Source organism: Rhamphochromis sp. 'chilingali' (assembly GCF_963969265.1).
Source record: "Rhamphochromis sp. 'chilingali' genome assembly, chromosome: 10".
In the NCBI taxonomy this organism is placed as follows: domain Eukaryota; kingdom Metazoa; phylum Chordata; class Actinopteri; order Cichliformes; family Cichlidae; genus Rhamphochromis; species Rhamphochromis sp. 'chilingali'.
This window is the reverse complement of record NC_137937.1, coordinates 28,402,948-28,425,726: the sequence shown is the minus strand read 5'-3', so window position 1 is coordinate 28,425,726 and position 22,779 is coordinate 28,402,948. Positions and strand designations below refer to the sequence as shown.

The 22,779-nt window shown below is 38.6% G+C and overlaps 3 protein-coding genes across 6 annotated transcripts; 2 read left to right on the top strand and 1 right to left on the bottom strand.

The window, feature by feature from the left end:
* Positions 1 to 518: 518 nt before the first annotated feature.
* On the bottom strand, positions 519 to 11,597 carry vdac3 (voltage-dependent anion channel 3). Of its 2 annotated transcripts, XM_080894500.1 has the most exons (10): positions 11,513 to 11,574; positions 7,015 to 7,130; positions 5,645 to 5,716; positions 5,349 to 5,398; positions 4,237 to 4,389; positions 3,646 to 3,698; positions 3,337 to 3,564; positions 3,095 to 3,245; positions 1,586 to 1,643; positions 519 to 1,470 (listed from the first exon to the last, which is right to left on the bottom strand). In XM_080894500.1, exons 2-10 carry the CDS (start codon positions 7,124 to 7,126, stop codon positions 1,379 to 1,381), a joined length of 969 nt encoding a protein of 322 aa, XP_080750626.1. In that variant the 5' UTR covers positions 7,127 to 7,130; positions 11,513 to 11,574; the 3' UTR covers positions 519 to 1,378. The 2 variants fall into 2 exon arrangements, with proteins under 2 accessions (XP_080750626.1, XP_080750627.1); XM_080894501.1 differs by lacking the exon at positions 7,015 to 7,130 and having other exon boundaries at positions 11,513 to 11,597.
* Positions 11,598 to 13,211: 1,614 nt separating this feature from the next.
* Positions 13,212 to 16,896, top strand: enkd1 (enkurin domain containing 1). Of its 3 annotated transcripts, none has more exons than XM_080894792.1 (8): positions 13,212 to 13,320; positions 13,726 to 13,810; positions 14,477 to 14,701; positions 14,863 to 15,038; positions 15,126 to 15,281; positions 15,358 to 15,500; positions 15,629 to 15,765; positions 16,299 to 16,892. In XM_080894792.1, exons 2-8 carry the CDS (start codon positions 13,726 to 13,728, stop codon positions 16,457 to 16,459), a joined length of 1,083 nt encoding a protein of 360 aa, XP_080750918.1. In that variant the 5' UTR covers positions 13,212 to 13,320; the 3' UTR covers positions 16,460 to 16,892. The 3 variants fall into 3 exon arrangements, with proteins under 3 accessions (XP_080750918.1, XP_080750919.1, XP_080750917.1); XM_080894793.1 differs by having other exon boundaries at positions 13,276 to 13,477; positions 14,477 to 14,632; positions 16,299 to 16,896; XM_080894791.1 differs by having other exon boundaries at positions 13,278 to 13,477.
* Positions 16,897 to 17,101: 205 nt separating this feature from the next.
* polb (polymerase (DNA directed), beta) lies at positions 17,102 to 22,514 on the top strand. The gene is made up of 14 exons (XM_080893293.1): positions 17,102 to 17,296; positions 17,604 to 17,661; positions 18,703 to 18,769; positions 19,143 to 19,217; positions 19,346 to 19,404; positions 19,535 to 19,584; positions 19,877 to 19,928; positions 20,057 to 20,111; positions 20,201 to 20,273; positions 20,355 to 20,425; positions 20,510 to 20,596; positions 20,727 to 20,794; positions 21,109 to 21,248; positions 21,420 to 22,514. Exons 1-14 carry the CDS (start codon positions 17,236 to 17,238, stop codon positions 21,512 to 21,514), a joined length of 1,011 nt encoding a protein of 336 aa, XP_080749419.1. The 5' UTR covers positions 17,102 to 17,235; the 3' UTR covers positions 21,515 to 22,514.
* Positions 22,515 to 22,779: the final 265 nt, after the last annotated feature.

The window sequence follows — 22,779 nt, the reverse complement described above, 5'->3', positions numbered from 1 at the left end:
AACTGAGGTTTGCAAAACATTTGTTTTTGCACAGCTCTCTGTGCATAGATCTCTACTTTGACTCTTTTAAATCATTGTCTCCTTGAATGACTATTTCAGCCAAGCTTTGGCTCTCAGAGGTTCTCACGTGTGACTCTAGAATACTTTGTTAGACACAGGTTTATTCAACTTGACTGCACCTCAAGCTCAATTCATCACCCTCCAACTGCTGTGCTCGACAGTTATGAGGCGTTTGTGTTGATATGTTGCGTTTCGTTTTCCCCAAATGTAGTGTTGTGGGCAAACATCTCCACTTTGGTCTTACTGGTCCAAAGGATATTGTTCTAGGAGTCTTGTGGTCTGTTCTGAAGTCACTTTGCAAACTTATGTGCCACCAAGAGCAGAGGATACAGGGCTGCAGAGTACTGTGAAAACAATTTTTCACATGACTAACATCAGTAGGGTGGGGGGGGAAAAAAAAAGAAAAAAAAACAAACAAAAAAAACAGAACAAGAAACCAAGCCAAAACCCACTACAAATCTGTTTTTAAAGTCTTTATTTCATTCAATAAAGCCAGTTTGAGGTCCTAACTGATGGCTAACTTCCTATACAAAGCACAGCACAGGTAAAGTGAAATGTAGTGCTCAAGGTTTAACAGTTACAGGACATAAAACATGACAAAACAAAGAGGTCATATAGAGATCCTAATTTTTTGACCAAACAAAACCTGAAAACAAAACTTTTAGGTAACCAAGGGCTCACAGTGTTTAACTGTTTTATTTAGGTGGAAACAAAAGCAATCCACTCAGACACATGACCCGTTTTTTCCTGCTTATTTCTCTCTAGCCTCTATTGCATCAGTTGTAAATATGACAATGAAAAGTCTAAAATAAAAAAATAAAAAAAATAAAATAAAATAAAAACCTTAGCATTTAAAGCGTGCAACAAAACTACAATATACCAAAACAAGCACCCTCTAACAATCTCACTGATGTCTAAATCCTAGAGTATCTGAACAAAACCTGCCTGAATAACACAGAATGACAGGGTGCTTCAGACATGCTATTAAAAGTGCACTTTGTCTGGCCAAAGCAGCCGAGAAGTAGCACAGTATTTAGAGAATGGGGTATTTGAATAAACTGGCTGCGAGACTGTATGCAGTACTCTGGTAATATATGCTAAAAACTGATGTGTGGGTCATGTCAATAACACTGTGAAATCCTTGCTTTAGAATTACAGTACTAGAGGTCTTAGAGGCTGTTTGGAGTTTCAGGGTTAAGGCCAAAGTGTGTGTGTGTCTCAGAGGGAAGATTTGTTGATGCGTTGCTGAGTGGGGCCATAGTGGTGTAGTCTTCTCCTTTGTTTGCTTTCCTCTCCTCTTGCCAGTCCTGTTCAATCCTTACGCCTCCAGCTCGAAACCGAGGCCGATTTTGTGTCCACCGGCGTTCACGTTCTTCCCGTCGATCAGAGCAGAGAGGGTGAGCTTCACTCCTGCAGGAAAGAGCGTCACATTGTATCATGTAACCATACAGATGCTCTTTAGGCTGTTATCACAGAATACATGTTTTTTTTTGTTTTGTTTTTTTAAAGAAGTCAAACGGCTAACCTGGCCTGAGTGTTTGTGTGTATCCAACTCCAACGAGACAGGCGTTGTTAACCTTGGCCTGTGAGGAGAAACAGATCATCAGGTGAGTTAGTCATAAACACTGTATGGAGTAGGTTACATAATATGGAGTTTATCATAAATATGAATATCAATCAGCCTCAGGCTGTAAGATAATGATGTTTGAGAAGCACACAGCTGTAGGGATGACTCAGTAGGCAGCTGGTTCCACATTCAAATATTTGAACAACTATTGAATGGATGCTCATAAAAAGAATGGTATCCAGTGACTTCCTCCAGCATGCATTTTAGAGTTGTATAAATCTCTTGATGATTCTGGGACGGGTTAAAACACGTTTATCCTTTTTGTCATTGAACTTTTTTGGTAAAAAATAAGTATGGATCGTAATTTTTTTTGTTAATTGTAACTTATTAACAACAATATAAACATTTTTTGTGAGCCTGGTGTGATCAACCAACAGATGAAGACTTTAAGCGGCACCCCTTTGCTCACAGAAAAGCAAGGATGCAGTAAATAAATAAATAAATAAATGCATTTAGGTAAATCCATGAGTTAATTCATGCTAATAAAAATCTGTTCAGTGGTCTTTGTGATTATCAAAATATCTGAAGTCTAGCAGGAGGTATCTTTAGAGCATTCACATTTTGCTTAATCATATCCCTATTCCCTAAAAAATCCCTTATTTTATTGTCAAATATCATTTATTTCAACTCAGCTTACTGAGTTTGCTTCTTAACTCATTATTTACACAGTCCACCCAATGCTTATATAATAAATACAATTTTATTTGCATAGCACCTTTCAAGATTTAAAAAAAAAAAAAAAAAAAAAAAAAAAAAAAAAAAAAAAAAAAAAAGGATCACAAAAAGCTTCAGACCTTCTCAGACCACTAAGTCCACAGATCTCAAGCTCAAAGGATAGAGTTCCAGAGTCTGGACACCACCGTTACAAAAGCTCTGTCACCTTTCGTTTTCAGCCTCATATGCTTACTACCCAATATTATTGTGCCAAAACAGTAACTACCATAGTGGGCATACTGCAACACATGCATTCATAAATTTTCTTAGCTGCTGGAGCATATCACAGCTGTCACTGAGCACATGGCAGAGTACAACCAGTCTGCAGGGCCAACGCAGAAACAGACAACCACTTACACCTTCAGCCAATTTAGCAACACCAACTAAACTAACATGCATGTCTTTGGACTGTCGAAGGAAGCTGGAATATCCAGAGACAACGCATGCACAGACATAAATAACAGGGAATCTCAATAGAGAACCTCCCAAGCTAGACAGCAGATTTGAACCCACAACCTTTTTGTTATGCAGATCTAACCACTGCAGCACTGTGCCACCCCTGAGTACAGTTGTACATTTAACTCAAACCTCCAGCAGAGTCCCACAAAAGTTATAGCGTGATTAGCTAGCAGTGAAAATGTATCATTTATTTATGTATGTTAGACGTGTGCAGGATGTTTTGTCAGTTCTCACAGAGAGGGATGCATCCTTATCCAGCTGGTATTTGGCTCCAAGTCCAAAGCGTGTGTTATTGCTGCCTGCTGTCCAGGCTAGGTTGACTGCTGTTTCCAGGTTGCTGTTCACCTTTTGGTAAATGGAGCCACCGAACTCCGTGCCATCATTACTGAAATACAACACCAAACAATTTAAGAACTGAGGGGAAAAAACAAAAACAACAAAACCCCTAAACTTTGTGCTATGCTGTAGTGACTCACACGCTGGTATGAAGTTGGAAGTCACCAGTCTTGTATCCAAGGGCAAAGTTGTTCTTGACGAGTTTAGATTTGGCAGTGTCGAAAGCCATCTGGTAACCAGCCAGCCAGCCCTCGAAGCCAAGCACAGCCGCTGTGTGGACAGTGGGGCCGGCCATGTCGAAGTCCAGGTCACAGCCCACATTCACAAAGTCCCGCTTGTAGCTGGTCTTCAGTTTGGCACTCTTCTTGCTAAAGATCGTAATTATTAGACACATGTCCTATTGAGAACATTTATTAAAAACCCTGAGAACAACAGAGCGTTACTCTTACCCAGTGTTCGGCACAAATGACGTGTCCAGACCGAGCTTCAGGCCGTTGGCCAGCTACAGACAGACAGAAGACTTAATACATTAAGTACTGAAGTATTAGCCACCACATATTATTAAACCTTTCCTTATTTTCTGTCATACGTATATGTTTTAAAGAGGTAGGTACTTATCACCATCATCCAAACACTCAAAACTATGTTTTTTTTCCTACTCTTTGATGTCAATGAGAGCAGATGTCTATAATATTATCATCACAGACACAAAGCTTTAATCGTGAGCCACACACTTGCTATCCAAATTTCTTGTCATGAGGAGCAACCCATCAGTAATAATAATATTATTTTTTCTTAAAAAATAAAAATATAATTCTGGCAGCTCAGCCTCCCAGTAGATGCACCTATGGTATGAATTTCAAAATTTGCCTAGTTCTTAAGATATCACATTCACAATATTTTCAGAAAACATGACCTCTGACCTCTAACCTTGAGGCAGAGGTCAATGAGATTTAAACACATCTGAGGTTTTTAGTAGATACACCAATGCTATTTTGCTCCCCCCCCAATAAATAAAATTCCTGTTTGTTTGACTTCACCTGGTCCTCCAACGTGATTTCTGTTGTAAGAGTGTTGTCAGTGTTCCACTTCTGGTTGAAGGTGAGCCCCAGATCTTTCATTTTGTACTTTGTCTCCAGGTGGCCTCCAGACCTCCCTGTATCTGTGTTGTTGGAGCCAGAAGTGGTGAACTCCTGTAGGAGAGACGGATCGAGTAATGAGGGGAAGATGGAAGATGAGGTGGAAGGGAAAGTAGAAAGAGACATCAGAGCACAGCTAAAGACACTAGAGGCCGGGGGGAAACGGAGACAGGGATAACAAGCATTACGTTTTTGGCTTTTCCTCTGCCAAACAATCCCTCACAGGGTTGCATGACTGGTTATTCAAATAAATAAATAAATAAAAATCTAGACCTTTAAGATGGAGAAGTGAGCTGGGAAGGTAAACTGAGGACTGTGAGGGAGAGGCTGGTCATGAGTGTTTAACGATCAGTGCTATTACAGCTGCGGTTGGGGTAATGCTGTCACTTAGGTGAGCCGTTACTGCAAAGAAATAGTTGGCAGAAAGCCTGCACACAAACACACACTGCTATCACTCTTGCACCCTGCAGTGCACCTGTGTTTAATGATTACATATGCACACACACTCACTCTCCCACTCTTACCATCTGACAGGAGCATCCAAAGAAGAAGCAGAGAAAAGAGAAAACAGAGGAAGTTAGGGAAAACCACAGTCTACATGTGACAGTTTGACTGCTTGCTGGGAAAATGAAAACCAGAGCTACAAAAAGTAAAAGTGGATGTCTTTTCAGTGCTTTTTGAGTGAGGCTTAAAGCTGGATCAGATTTGGAAAACTATGCAAGAGCTCATTTGTGGTTTTACTATGGTAACCGGTTTATGGCAACACAGATACATGGCACGTTTTGGTGAAACTCTTTCCCTTCGTGACAGAACATGCTGCTTCAGAGGAGAGAGTAAGGAATAAACTCATTCGACAGAGTGTTTCTCTGCTGACTCTGTATGTAGAGGCACGTCAGGCACTCTGACATGAAGACCTCCAAAGCCGTGAGTCAGACCTTTGCTCTACATCTAAGTGCTTAGAAAGACGTTTGAAACTAAATTTAAACGCATCCAGTGACAACAGTAATACTTACAACTCCACTTTGAGACTTGGTCTTAACATCTAGCTTCAATATTCCATAGCCTGTGGAAAAGAAATTAGGATATTTAAAAAAAATATATATATATACACATATATATTACAAGGAAGGGCAGTAAAAATAATCTCTTTGCACTGGCCAGAAGAACAATAGACACCTGCAGCACAGAGCACACAAAGCATTCTCTGAAAATCAGTCCTGCACCATAGTTTGAGCCCAAACAGCTTCAGTATGATAGCAACAGAAGAGCAGCAGTTACATATGCATGTTAAGTAGATTTCTTCACTTACCGAAGCCTTTACTGAAGATGTCTTTGGCAGATTTTCCCAGATCCGAGTATGCAGGAGGGACAGCCATTGTGCCTGAGGAAAGAAATGTACCAATAGTTTAATCACAGCAGTGACACACATACACCCACACATGTGCACTTTTTATGTAAAGAGATATTCCAGCAATTTAGAAATACACTTTTACAACACTGGTGAAATTGCAAGATTTAAGAGTCTGTCCAGCAGAGCACTAAATATGCACATTTCCAGCTTTCCAGTTTGGGTTAAAGTACAAATCTGTTGGATCACACATTTGCCTTTCATATCTCAACCTCTGAAACATTTGTGCCATGTAGAATAGCACAATATGAGCTTTCAATCGTTACTGAAGCACATATTGTGGAGTTTTTCAACAAAGATTAAATGGATACAGAAACAATAGCAGAGTGTCCCTTTAAAAAATTAAAAATAAAATAAATCAAGATGCTAACACAAAATGAATTTTAAAGCTCTGCACTGGAAGCTGTGCTTTGCAATGCAAATAGCACTTCTGAGGCCACACACACGCTGACAGCACCGCCAACAGCATTTTCGATCAACCATCTACTCACCAACAATCATTACACATCAATACAAGCCAGTAGGGGGGCTGTCTGGGTGCTGGTTATAGCCCCTCTCCTCCCCCTCTATCTTCCACAGAAACCCTATTGATTGCCTAGCAGCAGTACATGAGCAAGCAGCAGAGGTTGTTAAACCAATGAAACTGTTTCCCTAGTTTAGGAGGACAGTATACAAGTCTTATTTTTGCAATAGCTGTTGCAGAATGAACAAAAATAGCATCATTACTGGGAACAAATATCAACATAGCATATTTTTTTTGCAGACTGCGGCCAGGTCACTGCAGCAGAGCCAGCACAAGCAGTGGCTGGTTTGGTTAGTCAGCAACTACCACTCCTGCACACCACTGCACTGCACTGTAGTGTAGTGTTTCAGAGGCATCAGTGTCCCCTGGGTCAGTGTGCACGTGTCTGCGAAGAAGACAGCCTTGGCATTGACTTATATCCTATAAGTGTTTAATAAGTGTTTAATATTTTACTACCAGCACACCTTTTTGTGGCTCCTGCACCCCTCACCTAACTGGTCTCTTCTACAGAAGATGGGAAATGCAGCTAACACGTGCATGACTGAGCCACTGCAGACAGATCAAATACTGTCACTTGGGGGGAAAAAAGGGAAAAAAAAAAAAAGAAAAAAAAAAGATAACTGAAAGCAGATGAAAACCGCTTAGACACAAAGACCCCTTCTCTCCCTGTAATGAAACCAACATGCAATCCAGGGACCCTGATGATAATCCATCTGTGTTTTTACATGTAACCCCCAACACCACTCACCATGTCCCTTTGGTGCGTGGCTCTGACACGTCACACAGTGGTCTTTGTTTTCTGCATGTTTGCCTTTTCCTGGCATGTCCTGCTGCAGTACAATCCCAACATTCTGTGCCATGACTCTTCAGAGGGAGAAGTAAAAGCAGGGACAATGGGAAACTTTTGGCAAGAAGTCCTTCGCCACTTTAATTAACAGCATCATCACACAATACAAACTCTTGTTTGAAAGTGGTTCACAACATGTTACAGCTACTGTAGCCATACCTAACTTATGTAAACCAGAGCACTCTGTGCACTGCATGCAAACCTGGCCTGTGTGTAGACGTGAAAAGACCTTTTGAAATACTTTTTCCTCCATCCCGCACACAAAAGTACAGAAAAACAGAACAAATCATGAAAGTAAATCACATTGATAAATATGCACTTTAATGCCAGGTTCCTTAAAGTCTGGCGCATCACCTACAGAGATTTATATTTACAATAACCCCTCTCCAAATCCAAATGGGGAAAAGATGCTTAAACAGATGAACTCAATGTGTGCACCAAAGCCCAGTTGAAAAAAGTGTGAATAATGCAAAGCAACTTAACAGAGTCCGGGGGGAATAGCAAATGCAGTAGGCACCAACTTTTCTTTTAGGCTGATATGGCCAACTTTGTGATAAATCCAATAGGAAAAGTCTTTTTTTTGGTGTTATGTGACAAATGAATGTTCAATATTCACTCATTCTCCTCTAGCTTTCTAATATTTTCATTGTGTCCTTTTTTTTAATAGATCAAGGCAAGAGTAACCCAAGTTTAAGTGTTCATTAAGGCGTTTGTCACATAGATATAAAATAAGTTCAGAGATAAGCGGGTGTTAAACACAGGGTGCTTGGTTTATGTAAACATGTAATTTGTTGTTGTTCTGGTTTACGTGCTGAAAATGGGTTTTTTTTTTGTGTATGTTGTGTTAGACTTGTACATAGTTAAACATATATGGATCAAATAATGCTGAATTCTGGATATGGATTTGTAAGCAATGAAATTTGAAATAAGGGGGAAGGAACAGGAAAAGTGTAAACTTCATCCGACTCCTTTTCGAACATACATTCTGTAGAAATAGATATATACATGAAAACTTGATGATTTTTAAGTTTTGTTTTTTCCTCTTGTTATTTCAATTATATTTGCATGTTGGAAATAAAATATCTATTTTCTATCAACCCCCGAGTTAAAACGTTGACTCTTAAACTAAAAAAAAAAAACCTCTCCAACTTTTGGATAAATAAAGCTTGCGTTAGGGCTGCACGATTTTGCATAAAATGAGAATCACGATTTTTTTGGCTTAGAATTGAGATCACGATTCTCTCACGATTTTCTTTTCAATATAAATATTTATTGCACTTATTAACTGCACATCAACTTCGTAACAGTTGAAACTGAACATAAAAACAATAAATAAACATAAAAACAACAAATGTCTGACGTTTTGTTGCTGCCGCAAAATGTTGTACTGCTTGAAATTCCGTCTCCACCATTGCTCGACACTGCATGTATAGAGCAGGTAGTGCAACAATAGAAAAATAGTTGCGGGATGGCACTGTGCAGCGTTTGTCTAGGGTGTTGATTATTTTCCTAAATCCCTCGTTTTGCACAGTGTTGATGGGAGCCATATCTTTGGTCAGGTGATAAGTGATAGCCTCCGTAATTTCTTTGTGCCTGCGGGAGTTCGACGGGTATAGGGAAGCGCTGTATAAGGTTCCCGTTATTGATGTTTGGGTGGTTGTCCGGGACGGATTTTCTCCTGTCACTTTGCTCTCCGTTGTTTTTTCCCTGCTAATTTTAGCATCACACGGCATAGCTTCTGTATCACGTGGTATAAGGCTCCACCCTTGTCATTTGTTGAGCAGGAAGAGTGAGCGCTTGATTTCATGCAGATTACGTCCCGGATCAAAATGCAGTACAATCGTCGTCATCTTTTTTTTTTCTTTCTTTTTTTTTAAAAATCGTTGTCATTTGGAAATGAGATCGCACATAAGTATGAATCGAGATCGCGATTTTCTAACGATTAATCGTGCAGCCCTAGCTTGCGTTATCTTAAGATTGTCATCATTTTCACATAATACAAATCCATCACCTGTGGTCTCAATATTCATTTCCCAGACACTCAGCAACTACATGCAATTCCCAATCTGTCTTTGTCATTCCACCCGACAGACAATCCTTCTCCACTCTCTATCCCCTCACCCCCCCACCCCACCCCACTTAGTTTCCTCACCAAGTCGCAGCTCTAAATTTAGCCCATGTGAACATGACACTGAATTACATGTGACTTGGCTTTTAACATGTGTCCTCCTCCAGGTTCAGCCTATTAAGATCCCTATTTTTTTTTAAGTACCAGCACAGTGTGTTTATGCACAAACACCTGCCACTCATCGTATTACTTACAATGCGCATACGTAATTATATGCAAGCTGTAGCCAGGTGATAGACTGGAGTAAGCGCAAAGGTCAAGATGACCCCACATAAATGACATGGACGTATTTGAACACAAACAAAATGTTAAATGACTTAAAAATCCATAGAACTGTCCAACGCAACATGCTTTTAGTACATACTGCTCAATTTGCGAGCAGCACAAATTCCCAATGTTTATAATAATAATAATAATAATAATAATAATAATAATAATAATAATAATAATAATAGATTGCATTTATATAGCACTTTTCGAGACCCTCAAAGCACTTTACAATTGCACTATTCAGTCACTCTCACATTGACACACTGGTGGAGGCAAGCTACAGTTGTAGCCACAGCTGACTTGGGACAGACTGACAGAAGCGAGGCTGCCATATCGAGCCATCGGCCCCTCTGGTCATCACCAGTAGGCGGTAGATGAAGTGTCTTGGTCAAGGACACAACGACCAAGACTGACAGAGCATGGGATCGAATCGGTAACCTTCCGGTTACAAGATGAACCTCCCAACGACCTAAACCACAGTCGCCCCGATGTTGCACAGCTGACTAATTTGAGTATTGTTTCTTCTCTTAAATACACTGTGAAATATAAAAACATCTAAATATCTAATCTGAGTCCAGATTAACTGTGGAGAAGAGCAACTTATATATATTACATATGTTTAACCCCTCAAGTTGAACTGGCATCGTCTGCAGGATTAAATGAAAGGAATAATTCTGACATTCGCATCCAATAACAAGCCATAAAAGGGTGTCAAATATGCAATTAGGCAGTTGCACAACTCTAGCATAGCGTACAGATAACCAAACCAAGAGTGTGTGTGTGTGTACCATAATGTAGGGAATGTTTGTGAGAGATAAGGTGAAGTGCAGTGAAGTTATAGCTTAAACGTAAAGTGAAATATGCAGCTCTGTCCTGCATTAGAGTCACTTTTAATGGGTGTTTTAATGTGTACAGTGACAACAAAAAGACTTCTGCTGTGTGTAAGCATGTGTTTATAAGTAGCCTTAGTTTATACAATGCTTGCATCATCCAATAGGGCCTTAATAAACCTTTTTACAGTGACACAATAAGGTATTTAAAGGCCATCTTTATAGTTTCCAGCAGTGCTTTTCACTATCTAGTTAACAACTTAAGTTAAATACATCACTAGACTTTGCACCAGCTCCTGCTACATGTGCTGCAGAAAGTGCTGAGATAGGTGTGAACCACGTTTTCTGAACTACTCTGCTAAACACACCATGTGAGGACACCATTTCTAAATTAACCCAGTTATGCTTTTTATTTCTACATAACACACACCGATGCCAATAACAATGAACAGCAATGATTATCAAAATATCGGCTGATAGCACTTTCACTGATTGCTTTATCCAAATAACCTAATAAAACTGTGTCTCTCTAGGCCATTGGCAAGGATAAGATTCTATAATTGAACAGGAAGGAAAGTCTGAACAACAAGTTACAATCAATGACAAAAGATAGCGGTGCTAGTTGTTAATGTTCTTTTGTGTTTCTCAACAAACACACAGATAAGACGTTTAAAATAGATTTATGGTCTCCCGTCCCCCGGTCCTTAGCGAACATGCTCATGGCCAGATGCGTCCACCCTTTCATATACATCTCCTTTTTTTTGTTTTTTTAAAAAGCACAATCTCTACTTTAAGTTGTGTATTTCAAATGTTGCAGCACAACAGTGCAATAAATCGCACTTATTATCGCTCATAAAAATTTGTTTTGTTGTTTTCGCTGCATGCCGTCAACACTCGTGGTAAGTTTTGGGAAGAGGGCTAAACTTCAGTTTTTCGAGGATGTTTTATGATAGTTAATTTTGGCTAACTATGGGAACACACAGGCCCGAACTGGCATTAAAACCTTGGCATAGCCGTCTGCGGTGGCTACTCCTACCCATGTGTGACTCATATCTCACTAAAAATCAAGCGGTTGTTGACAACAACTACCAATGCAGGGAAAAAATCGCAAAACAGTACCTTAAAAATAAAATATAATAAGGGACTTGCAAAAGAATCTTGCTTAGCTTACCTTTAGTTTTGTAGCGGAGTGTTGCAGAGTTTCAAAGGACTGCTCACTGCAGCGGAGCACAGTGAAGAAAAAAGCAGAGGGAACCAGACTGAGCAGGCGCAGGTCAGACCTCCAGCAGAGGGCGGGGCCGTTGTGCAAGTGACGTTGGGCACCAAATCTCTCTTTTATTATAAAATGTTTGCAATATGCACATTGTGTCCATGACGCACACAGGCCTAATCATTCATTAGAGAATAAATTAATGCCCAGCAGCATTTGAAATAGAGAAAAATATGTTGATATGTTGAAAAATGTAACTAAGAGGTCTGAGAGGTTAGTAATTCCAGTGTATATAAGAGTCTAAAAATATTTAAACACGGCCATCTTCATACATTAAGAGAAAATGGAGGGGAGAAAGGATATATAATGCCTGAGAGAGAATAGACAATAATTTAGAGATTTCAGTGTAAATGTACCAGCTCACAGAAATAGAGGGACTTTGGTTGGAAGAATCTGATAAGATTTAATGCTTTATTACACCTCTCTCAGAAATAACGCGATACTTCAACCCCACTCCCCACCCACCCTTTCTGCTGAAACCCAAAATCCAAAACCCAAAGTACAAACTGCTACGATGTTTTGTTTTGTTTTTCCTTTTATTAAAGACTATTGGACACATGGTGATCTGTGTGGTCTTTAATTGTGAAATTCCCTGAGAAAGTACGATTATATGTTTCTGAGTATATACCTTCAGAATGGAGATCTGGGTGCTAAAAATACTGTTACTGAGAAATGGATATTATTACAGGAGAACCCAGTGCACATGGACGGAACTCACAAAGGGCATGTATAAAATGGAGATCACAACAAAACGTTTCATTTATCCATCCAAATAATTTGTTTTATACTGGCGAAATTTAGTCTGTTCTTGGCAATTATTATTATAACAATAATAATAATGAAAACATCTAAAAAAGAAATAGGGAAGAAAATCATGTCATATTTGGTGAAAACGGCATGTGGCTTTATTATAGTACTCTGTTTATATAAGTGTATACTATATTAGAAAATTAGGGTTGCTACACTGAATAATTGTTTCTATAATTCCACAAACACTAACCTTTCATATTTTTGTTAAAGTTCATGGACTCCAGTAACAAAGAAATGTGGTAAACATACTCTCAGTACAAGTACCTTAGTGAAAAGTTTTATTCACTGTAGTGCTGGAAAAAAGGGGAGAATAATAACTGTGAAACTGCTATATTTACTAGAAGTGCACTCTGGAGTCAATGACAATGACCTCTACCTAATGTCCCCTTCGAATGATTGGGTTTATAAACCCTGAGTTAAGCATGTCAGGCAAACTGGGTACCTCCTGTGTACTTAGGCTGCACGCTCTGACAGACATTTGGTCATATTTATATTTATTTTTGCATTAGCTAAGATTAGGGGGATTGTTAAGATTTGAGTGTAGCTCGATAATTAATTAGAAGAGAGTACTGCTGATCCTGAAAGACAACACGCAGGGTCACTATACCTCCTTATACAAAGCGACAGGATTAAAGGTTTAAAACTGCAGAAACCATTGGATTTAGAGGTTTTAGTTCTGATTACAGTTACTATTGTGTTTTAAGAAGCCCAGCGCTTTGTATTTGTCTTATTCTTTCAGGAATTTGATCGCTGTATACGCTTTTCGATTAATAATATTTGCCCGGCAGCTCTATTTCTGTGTGCGCCTGCTCCGTTGCCATGGTGAGGAGTACTGCAACAAGTGCCGGCGTCATCAGCGTGCGTGAAAACAATCAACTGATAAACAACAGGGGACAGAGGTAAATAGATTACCGTCTCTTCTTTAGCCTAAATGGAGCTGGTTGCAGCGACGTTAAGATTACCTGCAAGTTATTCGTGACTAAACACGTGTGTGTTTTGTATCTTATCCTGAATACGTCGAAAGAAAAGGTGTTGAGGAGATAACTTTACAACGAGGTAATTAACATAGCAATAGTTAGCCTTTAGCAAGCCCTGAAACAGAGGAAGAACATGTATTTCCACTACTATATTCTGAAGAATCACTGTATTCCGATCAGCTGAATTAGGTACAGAAGCTGCTCTTCTGTATAGTCTATATGAGTTGGGTTAATTACTTTTTATTAGAAAGGTGCAGGCCAAATTAAATCAGCAGTCTTACGTGTTTTTAAGTAACATTAGCAAATAATTCACATCGTCTTTTTCAGATGTGTGAGGGACCTTCGTCTATATCTGGGCCAATTCCCCCGGATCCTTCTCTGTTTCCCCAGTACTACAAGCGACCAGCTTCAGGTGGGGTGCAGCCACGTGACTGTGGTGTAATATTTTTTTTTTTCACACAATCCTTTATTTAGATATTGCAGCATTGAGATATGAGTTGGGGGGTTGTGATAGAAGGATGGCAACTAAAGTGAAAAGGGAAGTTTATAAGATAGTAATGAGACCTGCTGTGATTTGTACTTTGAAGATGGTGGCACTAACAAAAAGACAGGAGGCCAAGTTCGAGGGTGCACAGCTGAAGATGTTTGTTTATTAGAAATGAGTCCATCAGAGGGTCAGCTCAGGCTGAATGGTTTGGAGACAAAGTTAAAGAGCCATAGGGTGAGTTGGTCTGGATAAACCAATATTTTTGGTTTATCCAGACCAAATAACCATGAAAATTGGACTTAAGAAAAGAAAACTAAAAAATCTATAATTATGATCAAAATTAAATACACAGTGGATTTTTAGTGCATGTTTTCTAGGACAGGAATGGCACTGAAACTAATAAAAACTAAACTGAAATGACCAGGCCCACTTTGAATATTAAAATTTCAGTAATTTCAAATAAACTAAAATGGAAAGCTAAATATTTATAATTAAAGGCTTAAAGCTACCCAAAATACTTAAAAACTGCAACAAATATTAAACTCTAATAATTCTAGCTCAAGTTTATTTTATTTTTCTCTTCTCCTCAAGCTCGGGGTCGTTTAGAGGGAAACCACGATGGTACTTTGGCCCTGCTTTCAGGGCCCCTTGCTCCAGATCCTGTGTTGTACCCAGGTTGCTACAGTGCTCGTACCCCAGCACAACACCCCCGCATCAGCCCCAATGCTACCCATATCCTGGAACGAGGTCAGAAAGGGGTTGTAGGGGAATTACTAAAAATAGACAGTATTTCTATCTCTCCTGTTCCAAAACAGAGTAAGTGGGGTTTTTTTTTTAAACTACTAGTTATTAAGATTGAACACTGATGTATTAGCTTTTGGTATTTTTTAGCATCTTATTATAGAAAGCATGAAAATAATGAATTTGAATCATTGCATTTGTTAAAAGAAAATTAAGACAGCCTTTCTTACCCTCAGAACAACGAGTGATGCATGATTTTGGTAAAGAGAACGTCCGTCGACTGCGAGAGATCCAGAAACGTTGCAAAGAGCAGGAGGCTGAGAGAGCACAATCACGTGCTGTTCCAGTTAAAGCTCTTTGGACCGCCTCAAAATACCAGAATGTCCCATCGAGGGTGATGGCTCAGCTGCAGGCAAGAAGCATATCTGTGAAAGATGCCCATCCGTGAGCACTTCATTTTTCCTCATTAGGTTTTGACCAGTCTGTTTCTTTTGTGAAGGTTTCCAGTCCAAGTGTTAAGCCACAGTGTCAAAACTTTCTGAAGGCGCATTCCTATGGTGGGTCTGCTTCCCCACAAAGGCCACAGTCCAAAACTTCACGTGTAGCTGAGCAGCGTCGGGCCTCCTGCAACTCTACACAGGACCTGGACTTGCAAGTGAGAATTGCTAAAGTTTTATTGGAAGTTCACATCTACATTTTAAACATGCTTCTAGAGATTGTTTAAATTGCAGTTACAGGTTCAAGGTCAGACAATAGACTTCATAAAACATAATGCCCGGACTGCAGGAAAAACTGTGATTCGACGGTCTCAGTCACTGACAAACCTCAGAGATAAGCCTGTACCCAGTGCAGTCAAGGGCCAGGTTCCTCAATAGTGAGTGTTATTGAAACCTTCAGTGTCAGTGTGCTTAATGCTCATGATATTTCACCACTAGATACTTTTGACTTTTCTGACACCCTTGTTTTTTTTTTCTCTGCCCTTTGACATTGACACTAATATAGCCTTCAGGAAAGGAAGGAGCAGTGGCGTAAAGAGAAAGAAGAAAGGAGGAGGAATACTCCTGATCCTACGGTCCCAACTGGACACACCTTGATGCCTGAGAATGAGAGACAGGAGACTCTGAAGTCCCTAAAAGAGAGTATGATTCCTCCCTTACATTCATACATGTAGATAACTGCCACGGGAATGCCCGTGATCTCTAAAGATATTACACAGTGCTTTTAACTTGGCAGTGTTGTGTGTGTGTACTGCTTGTACATTAGTCCTAAAATCTAGTAATGGGATGTGGTGGCTGAGCCTTTGGAGTGTGTGTTGAGAAATCCAGGAAGTCTTTTATGAAGCGTGTATCAAGGCTTAGTTGTTGTTGGATCACCACCTTTAAGTTGCAGAAACAATTTTGTTTCTAGTAAAATTCTTTTCTTGGTTTGATTTTTCGTCAGCGATTGTTTCGCCCAGTCCAAACAATCTGGACTATAAATATGGCAAACTAATCCACTGCTGTAGGAAAAAAAAGACTGGGCTGTCAGTCTGTTGAAAAGCCTATTATTTCTTCCTCCGGTGCTCAGCCATCCATCATAATAACAGCAGCTTAGTAAGTACAGTAAATAGTACAGAATGAACATCAGTATTTGCCTCACTAATTATGTGTTTCTGACATTTTTTTTTCTTCAGCCCACCGCTCCCTGGTGACCGAGCTGCTCTCCCTGCCTCTCAAAGCTGACAGTCTGAGTATTCGCTCACGCCGGGCCCAACTTGACTGTAGGCTTTCTGAAATTGAAGAAGCCATAAAAATTTTCTCCAGAGACAGAGTTTTTGTAAAAATAGATTCCTAACACACGAGGAAAAGGAGGGAAGGAAGTGGCTAAGTAAATGTGTTGCTTTATTGAGATTAACTTTCATTTTTTAGTTGCATTAGGTAACATTACGCTGATTGTTGTGAAATTTTTATTTTTTCAAATGTGATTAAATCATTTTGTAAGCTTATTACAAAATACAAAAAACAAAATATTATTGAAGTGATACGATTCTTACGTGAAACTTGTCCTTTATACATGCTGCTCACTTGTATGTAGAAAAGAGAGGCAGATATTGTCCAAACTTACTATCGGAGCATCTTTAGGTGTCATTTGCTGAGATGTCATTTCTTTTGTATGGATGTGCTAATGACTTATGATTGTGACTGCTAATAATTTATAATAAAGAACATTTTTGTGAAGTTATTGTGTTTGTACTTACATCATTTTTGTAACGTGGAATATTAAAACCTACCAAACAATACACTACAGCTTTTTTTAAGTTAATTTGATTTCATGAATAAATAGAGAAACACACTAGAACTCAGTAAATTTTGATTGTTCCGTTTCATTTTGTGTCACATTTATACTATAATTATACTAGTTGAAGCAGATGTGAACGCCGTGGCTAACGATGACGGTTTACGCACGCCCCGCCCCCTCTACATTATCGTTCATTGTTTGGCGTGAGAGCTAGCCTAAGCCAACCTGCTAGTAGGAGGCTAGCTGGAAATAAAACGAGCTTCAGGCTCTTGTGCCTACATAAACGCTCATATATCTTTCCAGCGTTTATTTGAGAGACTGTCAGATTCAAAATGAGCAAGAGGAAAGCGCCACAGGAGTCGCTAAATGAGGGAATAACAGACTTTCTCGTCGGTACGTAAGAGATTTTTGAACTCAGCTAACCGTAGCTAGCATGGAAGTTGGGTTCTGTTATTGAATAAAAATACCCACCGTGCTGGTAAACTAACTTTGCACGAGTAGCGGGTATCAAAATATTTTAAATATGGAGTTGTAGTTGTTGGATCTAGTTATCTGGATTACTTACACGTGTGATTTGGTTCGCTCGCTATCTGCCTTGTCATTTAAATGCCTTCTACCTTCAGCTGAATTGGCAGAAGATTAAACTAGCATGAGGGAAATGTGAAGTCTTGCATTGTCCTAACACTGCCTCTGTTTCCAGAATTGGCCAACTACGAGAAAAATGTCAACAGAGCAATACACAAATACAATGCATACAGGTAAGTTCATAATTATGTGAAAACCTGTCCCAGTCACTGGTCTTCATAAAACAAGCGTTTCAAGTGTATTACGTCCACTCAGCCATCAATGATGGTGTTAGTACAACGCCCCCATATTAAAGATTACAGCGTTTATATGACTAAGAATAGACTCATGCTAAAAGAAACATTTTATTGAATTAGAATTTCTTTAAAACACTTAGAGTTAAGAGAAATAACTATTTTTTTTCCTTTTTTTTTTAGTTGCTAAAAACTACATTATTAGAGTGAACCCCACATGATCGGATATGCAGCACTTCACAGGAAGAACCCCCTTTTAACAGGGGGACCTCCAAAAAGACCTCCAGTAGAACTAGGTTCGGGGAGCCTGTCTGTAGTGACCTGTTTACAACAACAGGAACTTGGAGGTGGTAAAAAAGGAATCATAACATGCATTAGTGGTATATAACACATAAAGTGTTAAAAGAGGTTAACTGAATCATGGGAAGCCCCAGAGCAGGCCTTGTCGTTATCAAAAAGGAAGTTTTATAGTGGAGAGGGTGACTGTCTCTTCAGTAATAAACTGGAAGCTGATTCCACTGGAAAGGGGCTGATGGCTGAAGTCTTTACAACTTTGTTATTTAGGGTCCAGTAAGCCAAGTAAGCCTCCAGTCCGAGAGTGAAGGACTCTGCTGAAATAATAGGCTAGAGTCCAGTCATTCAGGACTTAAAAGGATTTTAAATTTGATTTTGTATTTAGCAGGTAGCCAATTAAGATAAACTATAATAGGAGAAGTATGATCTAGTGTTCTAGTCCACCAGAAAAGCATCGAGTGCAGGATAAACTTTCTGGATTTATGATTAGGTTTTTGCTGTATGCTGTATCACTGGCTTGGTGTACATGATACATTGTTAATTTAATATACAATACACTAAGTAGAATAGCATTGTCATGTTTACACTTATGATCTAAAAGAAATTAACCTAAAGAAAAAGTGGCCTAATTCAATTTTACATATGTTTTTTGCTAAGACTTACATGGTCCCTTTTTTCTGTGCTTAGGAAAGCAGCATCTACAATTTCTAAGTACCCTCACAAAATCAAAAATGGAGAAGAGGCCAAGAAACTGGTATGTATGTATATGTTGTCATAGGCAGACTGATAGATAAAAAATATAAATGAAAGAAATATCTTCTTTCTTAACAAAAGAATTGGCATATAGGACAGCAGATTTCTCTTTGCATGTTGTCAAATCAGAGATCATCTTTGATCCTCTCCATGTGCTTTAAAATCTGTGACTTTCACTGTCACAATGACATTGTTAAACCTGGCAGCACCCCCGTCATTATTTATCTTGTCTACCACTAATGTGCTCATGCTGCTGTTTATGTGATGGCCTCTGTTGTAGCCTGTTTGTCAACAGCTTCTCTGCACATCTTACATAATCACTGCAGATCACACTGCTGAGCAGCAGCCTCATGATTGTTGTCACATTTCAACAGGATGGTGTTGGAGCTAAAATAGCAGAGAAGATTGATGAGTTTCTGCAAACTGGCAAACTTAGGAAACTGGAAAAGGTGAGTCTAAGAATGTGAGATCACATTACTGATGTCACACTGTAAAAATATTTTTTTAATAGTTATTTTTATGTATATGTACTGAGTTATTACACTGACTGATGCGCTACATTTATATCTTCCAACAGATCCGAAACGATGACACTAGCTCTTCCATCAATTTCCTCACCAGAGTTACTGGAATTGGGTATGTTGTTTGGATGTTCAGTCTGTACTTATGATAAAAAAAATTATATGTTCATATTCAGAATTAAAATATACCAAGTATATTATTCACTTTCTGTTGTAACATTGTATGTGCTTTATGTTCACTTCAGACCTGCTGCTGCAAGGAAGTTTGTTGAAGAAGGGGTGAAGACTTTAGAAGGTTTGTGTAGCATTTGCCTCAAATTAAAATTGATACATATTTTGTGTGGTTAGTATAATTTTTTTCTTTTTTTAGCTTAGTGCCGTGAGCAGGCAACCACACGCCACATGGCTAGAACGCAGCAGGCAAGGTTCAAGCTGACCTGTGGCCCTTTGCTGCATTTCTTTCTCTCTAATTTCCTGTCCTCTCTACTTACAATCCAGAAAAAAAGGCAAAGACCAAAAAATAAGTAAATATAGAATAAATTTCAATGAGAAGGATTCTTGATTTTGTTTTTTTGTTTGTTTTTTAGATTTGAAAAAGATCGAGCGCAAGCTAAACCATCATCAACAGATTGGCCTGAAGTAAGTGTGACTAAATGTTCTCCAGATGTTGTCTTGTAGGTTCTTGGTCATCCAGATCATGGTTTGATGTATTTTAAATATTTTGAAAAAATGTTTCAGATATTAAAGTTGTTTTTTGCTGTCTTTAGGTACTTTGAAGAGTTTGAGAAAAGGATTCCAAGAGCTGAAATGGAAAAGATGGAGGTGATCAAGATTTTTATATTTCTAATATCTTTACATGCTTTTTTTTCATACAGACTGCCCTTACACTGTGATTTCTTGTATTTACCCAGACTCTTATTCTTGGAGAGTTGGAGAAAGTTGATCAAGAATATATTGGAACAATCTGTGGAAGCTACAGGAGAGGTATTCTTATCAAGTTACTGGTCCATAGGTTTTAGGTTGCAATACCACTTGAGCCTTTTTAATACTGTTCATAACTTCCAGGTGCTGCATCGAGTGGTGATATTGATATTTTGCTGACCCATCCAAACTACACCTCTCAGACTGAGAAGCAGGTAAGACTTAACTCCATCACTCAGTTTAATTACAGGGTGACATGTCTTTTTAATCTTATTTTTTCTTCTGTTTCTGTTTTGCAGCCAAAACTCCTTCATGCTGTGGTTGAGCATTTGGAGTCCATCGGGTTTGTGACTGACACACTGTCCAAAGGAGACACCAAGTTCATGGTGAGGCATCTTGTTTATTTTCTGTCTTACTGAAGGAGGTACTGATTTGTAATGTAGTTAGTACTGTAACTGCACCCAGTCGCTGTAGCGCATGACTGTGGTCATGATGTTTTGGATCTTGTTTTTCTAGGGAGTCTGCCAGCTGCAGCAGAATGATGAGGATGACGAGGAATACCTTCACAGACGTATTGACATTAGGTGCCCTTCTTTAAATTGGTCATTTACATTTGAAACATTTATACAGGCTCATGGGATTCATTTTGTTGCTTCAGGATTCTTTGTCAAGATTATGTGTAATCATAATTAAGCACTATGCTCTTATGTTTAATTTTGTCTATTTATGGGATCTATTTGTGATGCTGTAATTAAAACAATGCCAGTACTGTTTTTCAAGTACCAGGCATTCCCAGTTATTCAGCACAGACAGTAAAGAGGCAACCCTATTTTTGTATTTGATATTTTAACATGTAGTTTGTTCCTGCTCACTGACAGTCTTTTATTTATTCTCAAAGGTTAATTCCCAAGGATCAGTACTACTGTGGAGTTTTGTATTTTACTGGCAGTGACATCTTCAACAAAAATATGAGGACCCACGCACTGGAGAAGGGCTTCACTCTCAACGAGTACACTATACGACCACTGGGGGTCACTGGTGAGTGTTAGTTCCAAAAAAACAACAACAACGACTAAAACAACAGGAAAAAAACGGAATTTCCTGAACTCTTCTCTAGCTCTGAGCAACATATATATCATTCATCACCAACCAGTGATTCATACTATAAGCTTTTAACATGAGCTGTTTTCCTTTGTGCTTCTGTTGTAGGTATGGCAGGGGAGCCTCTGTTGGTGGATAGTGAGAAAGACATCTTTGATTACATCCAGTACAAATACAGAGAGCCGAAGGATCGCAGCGAGTGAAGCAAAGGACAGCTTTACAGTTAGATCTGGAATTAAAGCCACAATTCTCCTAAAAGAAAAGAACAAAAAAAAATAAATGTTTCCTGGTGTGTTACTCTTATCCCTGCTTAGCCATGACATTTATAGAAAATAATGTGAAACAATTTTAATTTGTTTTAATTTTCTTCCCCAGTCATGATATTATGATATAAACATGACAATGCTTTGAAAGAAAAATTACCTGAGGTTTAATTCTTCACAGTCAGGCATTTGCATCAGTTTTTAAACAGATTTTTAAAATCATCTTCATTAGTAATTTATTATGTCTTTATTTTACCTCATATGTACCTTTTAATTTTTGATAAGCCAAAAAAAGGATAATGACCTGCAAGAAGTAATTACTGTTGACTGGCTCCTGTTACATTTGTTCAGCATCACAAACGATGAAGACTGTGGTCATCAGAGCATTCCCCTCGACAACAGTGCTCTTTAACACTTTGCTTTAGTTGTGCAAGGTTTTTAAATTATAGTTTTTTATATATTATTGTATTTTTGTTTTCTACTTTGGGCAGACCAATTGGAAATTATAAGGGAACATGCAAGGAATTTATGATTCACAGGCTAGGCTGGTTATTTACAAATACAACTGGTTTGGGACAAAATTGGCATTGAAATCTTTTGACAAATTAGTTGTTTTGGTGGGGTTTTCGTTTGTATATTTGTTTTACTCCATTGCTGTGTGACTGCACTGGTAGAGTTGAGTAATCTATTTTGTGTGAAACAAATCTATGTAGTGAAGGTTACCACAATCATATCTTCAACGCTTTGTTTTTGAAAGGGGATAGACTAAAGATGCAAAACTTGAATATTTGAATTAAGATAAAACTTAACAACTTACAATATGTTTTACATGTTTACGCAAACGTGTCAGAAAATATTTAAGAAAAAAAGGATCTGTGAGGTTAATGCAAATTGTTCATTTTCTGTATGTATGAGTGTAGTAAATGCAATACAAAAACCATATTTGTATTTTTATTTATTTATATTTATTATAACATTTAAAATCTAATGTAAATCACTAGGTAATAGTTCATATACCATATTCATGACATAACCCTTGGGATATAAGCTGAAAGCCATATTTTCAACGATTATGGTTTGTTTACTGCAGGCAACTTTTTCCAGGTACGTCGCATTTACCAAAAACTGTTTCTATGGGCTATTTGTGTTCGTTTGTTTTTCCCCCTTATATACAACAGGTTTGTTTTTGTTTTTTTGTTTGTTTT